Source organism: Antechinus flavipes, chromosome 2, assembly GCF_016432865.1.
Source record: "Antechinus flavipes isolate AdamAnt ecotype Samford, QLD, Australia chromosome 2, AdamAnt_v2, whole genome shotgun sequence".
Classification (NCBI taxonomy): Eukaryota; Metazoa; Chordata; class Mammalia; order Dasyuromorphia; family Dasyuridae; genus Antechinus; species Antechinus flavipes.
The window spans coordinates 39,495,920-39,511,942 of record NC_067399.1 but is presented as its reverse complement, the minus strand read 5'-3'; the positions used below and the strand labels follow the sequence as shown (position 1 = coordinate 39,511,942).

Genomic DNA, 16,023 nt, shown 5'->3' with positions numbered 1-16,023 from the left:
ATAAGGGCAGGCGGATCACAGACTCAGAGAAGCCGGATGGCCGCGAGAGCAAGGCCCAGTCTCCTGGGACCGATGACCCCGGCTTGGAGAAGAGGTCGGCCATCCGGGGGAGAAGAGCGAAGCGCTATCTAGGGGACTGCCGCGCGGAATCTTAGCCAGGCTAGACGAAGGCCGAGCGGGGAGAGAGGGGCGGGGGGAGGAGAGGGGTTGGAATTCCGCCGGGAATACTCAAAACGGGGACACCGAACGAGACAGGTGATTCACCGGCCTCACGTGGGAAACACCGGGACCAGGAGGGGGCGGGGGAACTCCTTGTCAGTCGGGGCAAGGCCCTCCGCTTCCAGCTCACCAATCGGGAGGCTCGACTGGGTCACGTGGCTTTAGACCGTTCCGAAGTGGGGAGGTGCGGGGGCCCCCCGGGAGGAGGCCGGGGCGGGGCGCGCAGGGTCACGTGGGGGCGCCGGGCCGGTTATAAGAAGGGCTGCCGGCGGCGTGCGCCGGTTAGGTGATGGCTGACTGGGCGCCGCGTGTGGTTTTCGAATAGTCGCTGCTGGGCGCCACCGCTCCTTCCCGGCTCGGCCTTGGCTCTCTGAACGGGAGGCTTTACGTCTTTTCGCTTCGTGCCGGGGTTTCTGACCAGAGCCGTCCTCCCGCCGCCGCCGTTGCTGCCGGTTCTCCTTGGTGAGTAGCGGAATCGGGGAGGAGGGTCTTGTCTCGTGCTGAGCCCGGATCTCCGGCCTTGCCCATCCCCCTCCGGTAGTTTTTGGCGGCCCCCTCCCCCTCCGCCTCAAGCAGCGCGCGCGGGAACCTGGGCTTCCTGGCCGGTCCGCGCGCTCTTTCTCTGCTTCTTGCGGTCTCCTGCCCCTCCCTCTTCCCGCCCCCTCCCTCGCGCGCGCGCGTTTCGCACAACGGTCGCGAGAGAGGCGCGCGCGGGTCTCCCCTCCCCCTCCCCCGGGACCCGCGCGCTTCCCGGCGCCGCCACGTGCCCGCGCCCCCGCCCGGGGCCTCCCTCGGAGCGGGCACAGTGTTATGGTGGGTTTTCCCCCCGCAGGATGCCCTTGAGTCCTGCCATGGCGTCGTGTCTCCGCCTCAGAACTCCCCGGAGCCCCTGGAGCCAGCAGCAGCCCGCAATGCCCCCGTGCCGCGTATAGCGATAGCCCCGCGACGTGGGCCCTTGACTGTTTAGTCGTATGTGATTAGTATTTCTGGTCCCTCCGAACACCTCCCCCGCTGTCCCCCCCGCATCAGGCGCCATGGCCGCCACCCTGAGCCCCCTGATGACGCTGGTCACGACCGCCGCCCCCGCGCCCCTCTCCGACTATCTGTGGATGCTCGTGCTGGGCTTCATCATCGCCTTTGTCCTTGCCTTCTCCGTGGGCGCCAACGACGTGGCCAACTCTTTCGGCACGGCTGTGGGCTCGGGGGTCGTGACCCTGCGCCAGGCCTGCGTGCTGGCCAGCGTCTTCGAGACGGTGGGCTCGGTGCTGCTGGGGGCCAAGGTGAGCGAGACCATCCGCAAGGGCCTCATCGACGTGGACATGTACAACTCAACGCAGGAGCTGCTTATGGCTGGCTCCGTCAGTGCCATGTTCGGTGAGTGTGGGGCTGGGGAAGGGGTGGGAGCGGGGGTCACGAGAGCAGGGGGCCCAGTGTATGGAGAGAGGGTGTCCCAATATACTGGGGTGGCTAGGAGGGTGGGGTCCTTTCTTCTATTGCAATGGGGGGGCGCAAAAGGGTTGACACCCCCCCTCTGTTTCAGGGTCTGCCGTGTGGCAGTTAGTGGCTTCATTTTTGAAGCTCCCCATTTCTGGGACCCACTGTATTGTTGGAGCGACTATCGGCTTCTCTCTGGTGGCCATGGGGCAGGAAGGGGTCAACTGGTCTGCACTGCTGAAAATTGGTAGGTGAGGGTGTGAGGTGCGGGGATGTCTGTGGTTCCGGATGGGGGCTGGGGGAACGAGGGCTCATCGGGTGCCTGCTGTGCTCTCTCCCCAGTGATGTCCTGGTTCATCTCCCCACTTCTTTCTGGCATCATGTCTGCAATTCTGTTCTTCCTGGTTCGATCCTTCATCCTCCGAAAGGCAAGTAGCCTCACTTAGAAGCTATAGCAGCTAACTCCAGATTTTCTTCCTCAGGAGTGGGGTTGTCATCTTGTGGTGTAGGGGCAATGGGATCTTTGTAATTTTTGAGTGAGGCAGAATCTGATAGGAAACCGGTTTAGAAATCAAGAACCTGTGTGCCAAAAACATTAAATTAAATTTAAAAGGCATAACTGTCTTTTGCAGGATGATGTTTGGCCACATGTACATTACTTATTTTCATAATTTACTAGTTGATTATGTCCAGAGTATCATAGATATGTGATTGATCTGATCCAACTTTGACAAATAAGGAAACTGAGGTAGAAAAGTGCCGTGTCATTTTCTGAGACTCAGTATGTTGGGTTGAGGGATAAGGGAGGATCTGAATTTGAGTTTTCAAACTCCCCACTTCATTGTGTTTTGTTTTGTTTTACTTTATTACATAGCTACCCCTCATCATCATTCCCCCACCCCTCTTTGTAAGATTGAGATTTGTTCAATCTCAAACCCAATTTCCAGTGGAGTTAAGTTTCCCGTGGGCTTGATTATAAATTCTGTTGCTGTTAAATCAGACCCAAATGAGCAGAGGCAGTTGGGGATTGTGGTTGGCTCTGGTCTGCAGTTACATTTCCTTGAACAATGTTATCTTCTCTGAGTATTTTGTGCTCTGGAGTGAAGTCCTGAATCAGAAATTAGAGATGAGGAAAATAAAATCTATTAGGTCATCTAGTCCCTCAGGAAGCAATGCTGTGAATTCTGTTTGTCTGGCATAAAAGTAACTGTAGGAAAAGATCTTGTGCCACTTTCCTGTGGAAACTTTGTAACTAGTAAAAGTGATAATTGTCACTCAGTTTCCCATATGAACCTTGACTGTCCTAAGTATTAGGCTACTGGTTACAAACAACTAGGGTAACTTAGCAACTGAAAACTTGCACATGCTGATTCAGACTGGCAGCCAGCTTCACTTAACACCCGGTTCATGAAATGTTGCATAGAATCCTAGTGTTCGTCCACAGGTAGAGTAAAAAGGAATCTGGGAAATTGTATCAAATGTTTAAATTTGTCATAAAAACACTGACTTTTTCCGTCTGCTCCCACAATTCTCCGATCTACTTTATTTGGAAGGTATGCTGGACGTTGTCCATTTGAGTTCTCTCTCTAAATGTATGGATAGATCCCATCTATTCCACAGATAAAAGCCTCATAATTTTTACCTTACTGTGAAATCAAAACAGTATGATCTTGTAGTCAGAATCTGTGTCTGAGTAAATTAGTGTTTTAGTTTTGAGATGAAGCCTGTAGTTACTTCTCAGAGTAGTCTTAATTTTCGTTGGCTAAGAATTCTAACAATTTTGGTTGGTTTTTGATGTTAAGATAATTTGGGTTAGGTTTCCTGTTCGTTGGAAATTTGAAATTAGTCATTTTTCATTCTCTAGGTCCTTTTCAAAATACCTTTAAAAGAGGGAAGCTCTGAATTACAGATTAATTCTGTGCATTTGGAGACATGAATATATAGGAAAGTAGCTCTTGTGTACTTCATGGGATTGTAGGAATCTTTGTAAATTACCATTCTGTCTTTGGTCTTGGTGTGGTAGCTGAGACAATGGAAAACAACTCATCACTATTACAGTGATGCTTCAGAGTGTGGTTTAGGGATCCGTTCTTCCCCTTCTCAAACAACAGTCCACATAAGTTTGTCATAGGAATGGGGGTTTCTTGAGTGTCAGAGGCTATTTCTAGAGATGAGTATATTTAAAATATGATTCCAAATTGATTAATGAAATAATAAATAGCCCAGGTGGGGAGTGGGTGAGAGAGCAGAGATGGCATTTTCTGTGAATGATTTGGGAAAGTGTAACCTACATATTTTGTAGCTAATCTGAGGGATGACTTCTCTCTGGATATAATACCTGATGATTTAAAGTTGAAACAGTCTCAGATTGATTGGGAGCTTTCGGTAGATATGAATTCTAGGTTGTGTTTTTTTTTTTTTTGTTTTTTGTTTTTTGTTTTTTGTTTTTTTTTGGTCTGGCTTCCCCAGGCTTAGAGGAGGAGTAAAGTCTGCTTATGCTTTTTGGGCATCAGAGTACCCATGTATTGGACTCCTAAGGTCTCTGATTTTATTTGGCTTTGGGAGCACAGATTTCTGTTCATCTGACTATTTTCAGAACCTGTTTGGATGTTGTGGAGTTTACATCAGATAGCTGGCTTAAGTAGTTTGCAGGTTGTTTTCTATTTGGTAAGAGGCTTAAAGTTAGATTTAACTGAAGCTTCAGTAAACATTTGAGAGCCTGCTATTTCTCAAGTGATGTGTTAAGCAGCTAGAAACATGCTTCAGTAGTAGTTCAAGGGCAGGTGGGTTGTTAGAAAAATCTTTTTTTTTTTTGTTAAAACATTGTGTCTTTTTCTTTGGAATCTTTCCCCCTGGAGTAATCAGTGGGTAACAAGAATTCACATTGTGTAAAAGTGCTTCATTTTAACATTTCTTTTTTAATGATGTGTGCATGGATAGCAGGCACACCCAAGAGCTGGATATATGGACCCCTCTGGCAGTCTGAAATCTAGTAATTTCTTCTCATAAAATGATTTTAATGCACAAAATGAGATAGAAAGGACTACAAGGAAACCCAGGCTAATGGAAGTGGAAGTGGGGGTGTATAGTGCAATTTTCACAATAGCTTTGTTACGTAGTGGTAGAGTGATATAACAAGAAAGTCAGTTCTCGCCTTTAGGAGCCCACATTTAGACACACCTTAGTTCGTTTAGGAGTTGAGTGACCTTGGACAAAGGTGCCTGTTTGGATGATTGAAAAAATGGGTTAGATGTTAGGAGAGGTTTCCATCTTGTCTAGATATGCCATGGCTTCTACATGCCTGCTGGCAATGTGGTTCTCCCATACAGATATTACATGGTTTGGGAAGATTGAGGGATGGAAAGAAAACCTTTCCACACCTGACTGCCTTATGAGGAAGAGGAGAAACACTATTCCAGGCCTTGGCTTGATTAAGGAGCTGGTGAACTAGAGAAGCCATTCGTTTTTCCTTTCTGCTCATTTCTTTACAAACTTTTTTGGAAAGGGGAGGGATGTAAAACTCAAGGTTTTGAAATAGAAAGTAAGCTTGTGTTTTCAGGGTTAAGTTAGGAATTCTCTTCATAGTATGTTATTCATGCTAGTACAGGAAAATAGTTTAATTATTTCATGGAGTAGGAAACAGAGACCTAGGTCCCCTGACAGAGTCTAGAGTTGGTTACAGCCACGGGAGAGGCTCAGGTAGTTTGCTTTGTGCCAGCTCTGTTAGGGAGAACATTGGTGCACATGAATCAGATGAATTACTTGGTAGGACATGCTAGCCTGAGACAGTTCATTTTTATTGATGTTTGGTGACGCTGCTGCCCAGAAAAATCTCCCTCTGAGTGACTTCTGGGATTATTGGCATTCTCGCACTGATCTCCTTAGATAGGTAGATAGGTAGGTAGGTATAGATATAGACGTATATACTGTAAAACAGCTATTTTGCATTGTTCTACTTCATATAGCATGTGGATCTCAAAGCATAAGTAGTATTTAATAATGAAGAATGAAATAGGGACTGGAAATTGCTTCTGTGTGTAACAAAATGATGTTTTTATTTGTAACCCCATTTGCTGAAGTTCACATTGTTTCCTGTTGTCTGAAGAGGTCTTTTGACTAGGTGGTCCCCTAGGGTCTTCTCAGCTTTTGAGTGAAGTGCCTAAAATCCCTTTTATCTGGTTGTCCTTAGACCCAGCCCACAAGATTCTGGCAAATAACTTGGAACAAAACTGGGGAAAGCACTGCTTTTTCTCTGTAATTGTGCCCTATTAGCTGCATTTCTGTGTAAACTCTAAATTTTATCCGAATATTTGCAGTCCTTAATCCTCTCTGAAGGGGAAATGAAAAATTTGTTTCAGTCAAATCTGTTTTCCTAGCGCCATCTTTCCGCATAGGTGGCATGGACCTGACTAGTCTTATTTGTTGTCAGACTAAATTAATTACATCGAAAACCCAGCTCAGATATAAAGGAATTTAAAAACCAAGGAAGGTTTACATAAAATTTAGCATTTGAAATCCTTTTTACTAATAGAATTTATGCTTCAAATTGATTCGTTATATTTCCAGGTAACAACTTCTGAATTCTATCCAATGTGAATCTCGCCTAGTAAAAATCAATAAAAAATATCAGTACTAGAAGAGTGGACAATTCTTTGATAGATGGTCCATTCTGTGTTTCTTGGCAGATACAGAATGTAAAGGAACCAAAGAGAAAACTCATTTGAAGGACTTTAGACATATCAATCTTTTTTAATTATCATTAACAGTATTTTTAGCTGCTTCCAAGAAGGGCATTCAGATGTGCAAAAGGATTGTTGCCATTCTTGGCAAATGGAGTTTCTAACCTGAAATTTGGGGTTTCTATCTATGTTCAAGATAATGTTGTAAAGTACCTTTCCACCATCAAAAGTTCACAACATATTTTGTGATCTAGTGGCATGAATTTGACTGTTAGTGTTTAATTCTTGATCTAGTGGCATGAATTTGACTGTTAGTGTTTAATTCTTGAGCTAGTTTTTTTTTAACCATTTAATAAAATATCAAATTAAGATCCCCTTTCTGATTCTTGCACAATGGTTACTATGGATAATTTGACATAATCTTATTGTAAGATGTATACGGATATTAAATCATTTTGGGAAAGGAAACAACAGGTAGCAAAAAAAAGAAAATGGCATATCTGCTTTTTCTCATTTCAAAATCAAACTTCTGAATTTACCCTTTTTAAATAGTCCTTCATCTTGATTCCCGAGTCAATGATATTCAGGCTGGAGAAAATAGTTTTGTGGAAATCAAGAGAACATTAGACAATAATCACTGAGTACATCATACTACTACTTCACTTAGCAAATTTTTTATATGGCTCAGAATTAATACTAGCTGAAAACAAATGTCTCTAGGCCTAAGCAGCTACTAAAGACATGAAAAAGAATCTGCTTGATGGGGAGAGTATGGTTAGTCTATAGTCTATATGGTTAGTCTATATTCTATTTCTTTTAACAGTTTTTGTATATTCTATGTTAGAATGATTGCTAGGTCATTTGTGTGGCAAGTGGAAGTAGAAAAAGCAACTGCTAATTCCAAGTTGTGCCCTACTTTTTCATCTTTAATGTGTGGAAATTGATATCCAGACTGCTCTTCAGTCTTGTAATTTGGTCAGGTCATTGAAAGAGAGGGTTAAGTGCATTTCTCATAGACATAGTTAAGCCAGAGGAAGACTTGAACCCGGGTCTTCTTTCTTTCCACAAAATAGTGCAGGATGAACAGCTTATAAGTGGGCTTCGACTTTGTTGAGCTATTTAATCTTAAAATTTGTTTTTCAGAGTGATCCAGTTCCTAATGGCTTACGAGCCTTGCCAGTTTTCTATGCCTGCACAATTGGAATTAACCTCTTCTCCATCATGTACACTGGAGCACCCTGTAAGTTCAGATGAAAATATTTAAATGTAAAATTTGAACTTGGTTACAAACCTTGCATTAAATGCCCAATTTACCCCTTTTTGCTTTACAGGACTGAAATCTCCTAGAAGGTGGCTGGCCTGTGCCCATTACAGAAGGCTGCAGGCTAGTGTACGCTGAGTTAACCTAGATAGTTTCCCAACCAGAGACCTGCTCAGATTCTAAATCACTCCAGACCTTTCCTCTTTAGTCTTCACAGGAAACACCGATAATTTGGTCTTCTCCCTCCCTTTCTCCTCCTACCTATACTAAAAAGTACTGGAATTGATCAGGATCCTGGCTGCTTACTGAAGAATCCTTAACCTTATTCAACCTTGGATAATCAGTCTTAAGACTTGAGGTGTTGGATTTTCTCATTTCGGCCTCAAGTGGAATTCAGTTACCTTGGTGTTCCGTTCCCTAAATTTTAAATCACTCCCCTGAATCTACTTGACTAAGAAGAGTTGGGATCTTTGACAGCTGGTGTGAGTGCACTTGGAAGAGGAATTCATGCAGCAGAGAGGAAAACTATTGTGAGACTGCAAAGATTATGGAATGTTGGCTATTTTGTTTTGGCTGAGGCAGAGGATGAAGCTGGAATGTCTAACTTAGCCTCCCATGAAACATACTAAGGGGGCTCGTATTGAATTAACTGTTTCATAGTTAGATAGGAAGGGGAGGGGGGAGTAGGTTTATAAATCATTTTTGCTAAATTCATGGATCTACTTAAAAGATCTTAAAGTAACTGTGAGAACCATGTGCATCTTTTAGAGTGATTTCTTCAAATCACTACATGAATTTTTTTTCTTTGGAGGTAGGGGAAGATTCTTTTTCATGGATTGACATTAGTCACAAATTTTGGCAATACTGGTGTATCACAGTTTTTTAAAAAAAAAAGTTTTAAGTAGCAAAGATGGCGAAAACAGAATTAAGACTAGTGGAATTAAGTGGAGAATAGACCCAGTTTAACCACTTATTTTCTAGTTGAAGACCAAGACGGGGATATAGAACATGAGATTTTGGGGACTTTGGCCCAAAAACCCAGGAAAACTAAATCACAAAAAAATAAGTAATTTGTTATTAGATGAAATTTGTCTTTTGAGGAGAGACAGAAGGGAAATGGGAACTGCAAGATGTCATGACCCTTAGGTCATTTTGATCTCAGTATTGCCAGCACAGTCTATCCCTTCTCTGCTAGCTCCAGGTCATCCAAATTCTTGCAGTCTTGAAGTCTGTTCTGAAGAAGAAAAAGGAAGAATCAGCTTCAGTTTGTCAGGGTTTTCTGTAGGCTTTTAAGACTTGAATTGTCTTTGTTCCAGAGGTCAATTCACTCTTAACACAGATTCACGCTGAGTGGCCGGTATTGCAGGGGGCTGTTGCCCTGGGGTTTTCAAGATCCCTTATTTTATCTCCTAGTGCTGGGCTTTGACAAACTTCCTCTGTGGGGTACCATCCTCATCTCGGTGGGATGTGCTGTTTTCTGTGCCCTTATCGTCTGGTTCCTTGTCTGTCCTAGGATGAAGAGAAAAATTGAACGTAAGTAATCTGGCATGAAGTGAAAAATGTAGCTCTTTGGACTTGTTAAATTTTAAAACTGAGATCCAGTAGGACTTGATGTTCCTTTGTGTTTTGGAGAGCTTTATGTCATTGTTTCACAACAATTGCAAAATTCTGAATAGTTCATAGGAAATTTGGGTGGCTTAAGATAACTCAATTTCTGAAGGGTTAGGATAGAAAAGGGAGAAGCAAGTTCTTCCTTATGAATAAGAGTTAACAGTAGGGATAGAGAGGCTGAAAGGGAGAAGGGGAGACTTACTCTTTTGGCAGTTGGAGCCTTTTAGTGCTGCCAGTGATACAGGACTGGTCTCATCCAAAGAAATTAAATGGCATAAAAGCAGATTACATAAATACAAGTAAGGAATAAGTATTTAGTAGCAAACTAAATAACTAAGCATCTTGTGATATTATTTTTATCTAAGTGACAACTTACCCTTGAAGATATCCACAAGCCCAAACCTAGATTAGTGCTACTTGTCTTTAGATTTTTTATGGCGTATGAAGATCTCCATTGTCCTGGTTTGGAGAAGGTGGTATGATTTTAAATAGTTCAATTCAGTACTTAGTTATATGACAAGCCTCTTATAAGTTGTTAGTAGTTTTGAGTTCCTTGGGGTTCTTTCCTAAGTGATTGAGGTTTTTTCTTTCTTTACCTCTAACAGAAAATTTAAGCTGTTGGGTTTTAGAGCAGTTTATTTCTCCAGAAAATACATGACGCAGACTGCAGCAGTGTGAGCACTGCGTCACTCCCTTCTGCAGACCTGAGGAAGCCCAGGGGGAGGGCAGGCTCAGTTCAGCTCAGCTCGGGTCTGGCTGAATGTTCAGGGACTTAAGAAAGTAGTTGTAATCATGGTATCTGAATGAAAATAGAAACTTGAAGCCTTCTTGTTCAGCTTCATTTCAAAAATGAAACTAACTGAATTTTATAGAATAATTGGTCCCCCTGTATTAGTTCCTGAGATTGTTGCTTTTGTTGGAATAAAGCTAGTGGTTGGTAGTTCACTTTCTTTAGCTAACATTACATACACACATATGACCTAACTTCTGAATTTATCTCAGAAAAGCAATATTAGATTGTAAGAAAGGTTGATGTACTTTAAAATGCCTTTTCTTGCTATAGGAGAAATCAAATCAAGTCCTTCTGAGAGTCCTTTAATGGAGAAAAAGAGTAGCTTGAAAGAAGATCATGAGGAAGCCAAGCTGTCCCTTGGTGATTCTGAAAACAGGAACCCTGGTTCTGATGTGGGAGCTGCTACTGTGCCACTGCGAGCTGCAGTGGAGGAGAGAACTGTCTCATTCAAGCTGGGCGATCTGGAGGAAGCCCCAGAGCGAGAGAGGCTTCCTAATGTAGACATGAAAGAAACGAATATTGACAGTGCAACGAATGGTTAGTTTTGTGGTCTCAAAAGCAATTGACTGTTTTTTATTTTCTTTTGTTTTTGTTTTTTTTAAGTAAGGGGGGGGAAGTAGTAGTGTTAGATATTTTTCTAGGTTTTGTAAGAGCTTTTGCAAGTTTGAAATGGGGAGGGGGATGGCAATAGAGACATTTCATGTGTACACACATACACATATAAATTCCTTCTATCCTGCTTAGGCACAGTACAGTTGCCCAATGGAAACCTAGTCCAATTCAATCAAACAGTCAGCAACCAGATGAATTCGAGTGGCCACTATCAGTATCACACTGTGCATAAAGATTCTGGCTTGTACAAAGAGTTACTTCACAAGCTGCACCTTGCCAAGGTGGGAGACTGCATGGGGGACTCGAGTGACAAGCCCCTCAGGCGTAACAACAGCTATACGTCCTACACCATGGCCATCTGTGGCATGCCTTTGGATTCATTCCGTGCCAAAGAAGGAGAGCCGAAAGGGGAAGAAATGGAAAAGCTGACCGGACCTGCCTCTGATTCCAAGAAGAGGGTCCGTATGGATAGCTATACCAGCTACTGCAATGCCGTTTCCGACATCCACTCGGTGTCTGACGTGGATGTGAGCATGCAGGCTGAGCGGGGCCTCGGAGACAGGAAGGGTAGTGGGGATTCTCTTGAGGAGTGGCGGGACCAGGACAAGCCAGAGATCTCCCTGCTCTTCCAGTTCTTGCAGATCCTCACGGCCTGCTTTGGCTCTTTTGCCCATGGTGGCAATGATGTAAGGTCAGTTGGCTTGTTAGTCTACCTAGCATAATGACATGTGTAAGCAGCAAAAAGAAGATTAGCCTTTGCAATCCTGACATGTTTTTCTATGTTTATCTTCCAGCAATGCCATTGGACCTCTGGTCGCTCTGTATTTGGTCTATAAAACTGGAGATGTTACTTCAAAAGTAGCAACCCCAATTTGGCTTCTGTTGTATGGTGGTGTTGGTATATGTATTGGTCTCTGGGTCTGGGGAAGGAGAGTTATTCAGACCATGGGGAAGGATCTCACACCAATCACACCCTCTAGGTAAGAAACAAATGGGTGGTTATAAGACCAAAGATAACCTCTAGAGAGTTGAATTTGTATAGCGTTTCATTACTTTATCATTTTATTATTTTATAGTAGCAAAACCATAAGCCTATCTTTAGAGTTAAATTTCTAGTATGTGCTCTTTAACAATAGTCCTCTTAGAACGATCTTAAGTGAGCAAGTCAGCTCCACTGGCCAGGTGGCCAAGAAACTGTCCTGTGAATACACCAAGACCTGAGACACCTGGTACATGTGCCAAGAGTACATTTTACAAAATTTTACAAAAGTACAAGAGTACTTTTAATTTGGACAGCTGTGTGTCCGGTTTCATTTGTTCTTACCTGGGAGCTAAAACGGAGTCCTTTGCCAGACATTTTGAAAAGCAGCCGAGTTTGCGGTAGAATCTAACTCCTGGTAGAATTTAGAACATCCTTTAGCCACATAGTAGAATAAAAGGCTCTCCTGTTGAAGGAGAGCACTGAGGTCATTGCTCTATACTAGTTTTTTAAGGCAAATTTGAATTGTAACAAAGGAAGCCTGCTTGCTTATGGAGACCTAGCTTGTTATCTGATAGGGCCTTTTTTCTGTCCAGAGCTGGATAGTGGTAATTGGAGAGGAGATCTGGACCTGGGTCTGGGTTCCTAGGCTCTCTTGATAAACAATCATTTTGTATCAACAGTGGCTTCAGTATTGAACTGGCATCAGCTCTTACCGTAGTAATTGCGTCAAATGTTGGCCTTCCCATCAGCACGACTCACTGTAAGGTATGTACCTGTGGTACGAGGTAACCTTTTGAGCTCAGTCTGAGCAGTTAAAATGGACTCATCCACCTTGTCATCAGGTTCACTCACAGTATGAAACAATCACTTGTAATCTCTGTCTTTGGACGTAGTAGGTTGTGATGGGAGAGCAGGTCTTGACCAGGTCTTCTTGCTCTTTCTTGCTATGACATCTCAGTTGCAAATTAAAAGTATCCAAGTCATTGTAGGAAGAGCTCCTACTTGTCTATGTAGTATTTTAATGTTTTGTAGAGCACTTGGCATAGCCTGTCTGATAAGATCTGTGGTGGATACTGTTATCCACTTCCTTTGTGCAGATAAGGAAACCGAGGCACAGGGATTGGCTTGTCTCTGGAGTTAAGTGGGAGTCAGATTCTAGCTTCTGACCTCCATGGTTTTCTTGGAAAAATGGAGAAGATCAAATTGATCCTCTTAATAAGAGGAAATAGTGCACGGCTCTGCCGACCCTATGTATCAGAGAGTTAGTTAAAAGTCCAAGCCTACCTTGGGTCATCTTGCTGTCCAACTTCTTCCCAGTACAAGGGATAAGCCGGTGGCGGTGGGCCTAGCCTCTGGGTCCTTGGTCCTAATGCAGATGCTTGCCCTGCTCTGCAGCAGTGTGCTCTATGACTTGACTGTTTTGACTGTTAAGAATCTTCTGGAACAAGAAGAGGATATGGGGGGGGGCAGGCCTTCTACTCCTTTAGTCTTCAGATGGGAAGGCTGAGGTGCCCTGGAACTTCCCAACGAATCAGTATCGATTATTGTGGAAATGAAACTCGGCAAGAGCTAAAGTTGTGGGTTTTTTTGCAGGTGGGCTCCGTTGTTTCTGTTGGCTGGCTTCGCTCAAAGAAAGCTGTGGACTGGAGACTCTTCCGAAACATCTTTATGGCTTGGTTTGTTACTGTACCGATTTCAGGAGTGATCAGTGCTGCTATTATGGCCCTCTTCAAATATGCCATTCTCATTGCGTGAAGCCATTTGGGATCAAGTTCCTACCACTGCTTGGGACCATACTTAGACATTCCTGCTCCCTGAAGAGTGATTAACAGTGTTGCAGAGGACTCCTCCAAAGAAGAAGTCTTTTTAAAATTTGGGGGGCAGTGGGAAGGAAGTGTCACTTGTGCTATACTTGCTTTTGTGCTAAATATGACTTGTCTCAAAATTAGCTATGTAAAATAGCCAGGTTTCCACTGATTCTCATTAAGGTCCCCTTTCCTTCTGGGCTGTGAATTACTGTACATATTTCTCTACTTTTATATCAGGCTTCTTCAATTCCATTATGTTTTGATGTTGGTTGTCATTGATGATAATTCCTTGTCATTTTGAGGACCATTCAGAGCCAGCTGATGTATGTATCAAACAAAACAATAATGATATAATCTGCTCTGTTCGGCTCACCAGATATGAACAGGGGCCTCCCTTAAATATTTTTAAATGGAAAATTCTACAGAATAGTAATTTGTATTCTGTACTAGTCCTAGTGGCAAGTTCCATGGCATAGATGGAAGGAATGTTCATGAATTCGGGGGAAGTGAAGTGACTGGACCTGCCTTTTGTCCTTCATTTTAAAAAGTTTCACTAACTTTGTTATTGCTGAAGGACAGGAAAGAGCCTTCACAATTCTCCCAAGGCAAACCTTGCAGTTCTTGAACCTATTCTGAGTACTTGATTGGTGTCAGAGCTGGAGAAACACTGAAAAAAAAAAGTCTTTCTGGTTTTGCGTTTGAGTGTATGTAATTATATATCCCTTTTCCAGCACCTACTGTCTCAAACCGATCTCTCGTTAACCTCCTTGGTCTACCTGCAGTGTAAGATGGATGAATGGGGTTGAAAATGAATGACAAACCAGTTAAATGGGACATACTACAGCAGTCCATGCTCATCTGTCTACCTCTAAATAAAAATGCCTATGATTTTTCTAGAAAGTTGCTTCTGTTTGCCTAAATAACTGTTTCTGTTCATGGTGCCTGTTCCCCTCTCCCTGCACTGCGATGTCTTTGTGTGTGAACTCCCTCCTCATACTGAATATATGTGGATCTCAGAGCCAGCTCAGCACATCCCACTCTTGTACTGAGCAATAGCCAGGCTAAAGCCCCCCGCAGGCACCGGCTGTGGAAGGGGGTGGGGAACAAGTGGGAACCCAAGGGAGATTTCCATTACCCGGAGGTCTCAGATTTGGCCTGCAGACCAGTATCGGGTTTGTGTTTGGTTCTGCTGTGGCTCTGGAAAGTAGGGTGGGCAGTTTGAGTTACTTGTTGATTCTTCCTTCATCCTTTCTGGGGGAGTCTAAAGCTAATAGAAGAAAGTCCACCTCCACCTTCAGAGGGTTTTGACAAATAACAGCTTTTAAAGAAGTCAACAGGGGTCTTTGCTGTCTCCTCTCCTGTCACCCTCTTCTGTCTTCCCCTATCTGTCTACTGTATGTGTCCAGTTGGCCCACAGCTAGCCAGAGGAATGGAGCACTGGGGGTTCAAATAATCCACCTGGAGTGTTGCTGAGCCAATGAGGGCTCAGCACTTGTCAAGAGTTTGATTCTTGGCTGGTGGGAATTGAAGGCTTCCTTTTTTCGCTTGGGTCACCCCTGTCACCTCCAAGGTGACAGCTGCTCACAGCTACAAAGGACAAAGCTCAGGCTCACTTGAACTGGGGCTTCAGTGCACTTTTCAAATCTTAATGGGCTAACCACCTGGCTATAGTGAAAGCTGGTCTCCACTGAAGCATTTGTTCAGGAAAGGTGGGCATGGCCCAGGCTATTTTATCTGTTCTGCCCTGTTTGAGTTTGCATTACTGAAAATCCTTCATAAAGCTGTTAATACTGACTTTTTCTGTTGTGTGTGGCAGGATCTGCTAGAGCAGGTTCCTTCTTAGAGGGGGAAAGGTCAGTCTGGGCCAAAAGTGAATGAATGATCCAACCATTCCTTCCCCTTTTGACCTTGCACTGACTATTTTAGTCCCAAATGGTTTTCTAGAGGTTATCATTAGCCGATCTAAATCCTATTGTATAAAAAGGAGTTGCATTGTTGGGTTCTGGGACATTCCTACAAAATATCTCTTCCTTTTGATCTTTACACAAATACTTGAAACTCAGTGGTGATAGCTGGTGACTCTTAGTTCTCAAACAGATCCTCCCTCAATGTCCTTACTCTGATAATAGGATGGGAATGGTTTTTATGGACTTGGGTGGCTTCTTGGGGCTTTGGTTAACTCAGAATACTCACAGCCAATCATCGGTGGTCTGTTTTTGTCCTATATAAAGGGTGTGGGTCTTAACCAAGAAATCTTGTTCATGTACAACTACTCGGGGTAAAATCCTTAGATGTAGCCCTAGATAGACTGGGAGCTAAGGAGCTTGCTATTTCTAGAAGTAAGCAAATGCTCACTAATTGCAGGCTTGGGCTGAATGTCTCTGCAATGTTTCCCACTGTGATAATTGGAAAAATATAATTTTCAACTAATTCTCTGTCCTGCTTTGCAAAATACCAGCTGGCAGCTGGGCTGCCAGTTTGCTTCCTGAAGTGACTTAGCCTCTTTTAGGCTTGCTCCCAGGACAGTAGGTCTTTAGCTGTGGAAGGGAGAAGCCCTATTGATGAATAAAGGACAGTTAGAGAGACTGGACTAATAGAAGCATTCAAGAGCTCCAAACTCCCAT

General features: G+C 43.6%; 1 protein-coding gene across 1 annotated transcript; it reads left to right on the top strand.

Annotated features, from left to right (window-relative positions):
- The first annotated feature begins 497 nt into the window (after positions 1-497).
- Positions 498-14,299, top strand: SLC20A1 (solute carrier family 20 member 1). Its single transcript, XM_051974518.1, has 11 exons — positions 498-681; positions 1,052-1,593; positions 1,760-1,900; positions 1,996-2,081; positions 7,476-7,572; positions 9,007-9,126; positions 10,268-10,534; positions 10,742-11,300; positions 11,404-11,589; positions 12,272-12,356; positions 13,185-14,299. Exons 2-11 carry the CDS (start codon positions 1,254-1,256, stop codon positions 13,344-13,346), a joined length of 2,043 nt encoding a protein of 680 aa, XP_051830478.1. The 5' UTR covers positions 498-681; positions 1,052-1,253; the 3' UTR covers positions 13,347-14,299.
- Positions 14,300-16,023: the final 1,724 nt, after the last annotated feature.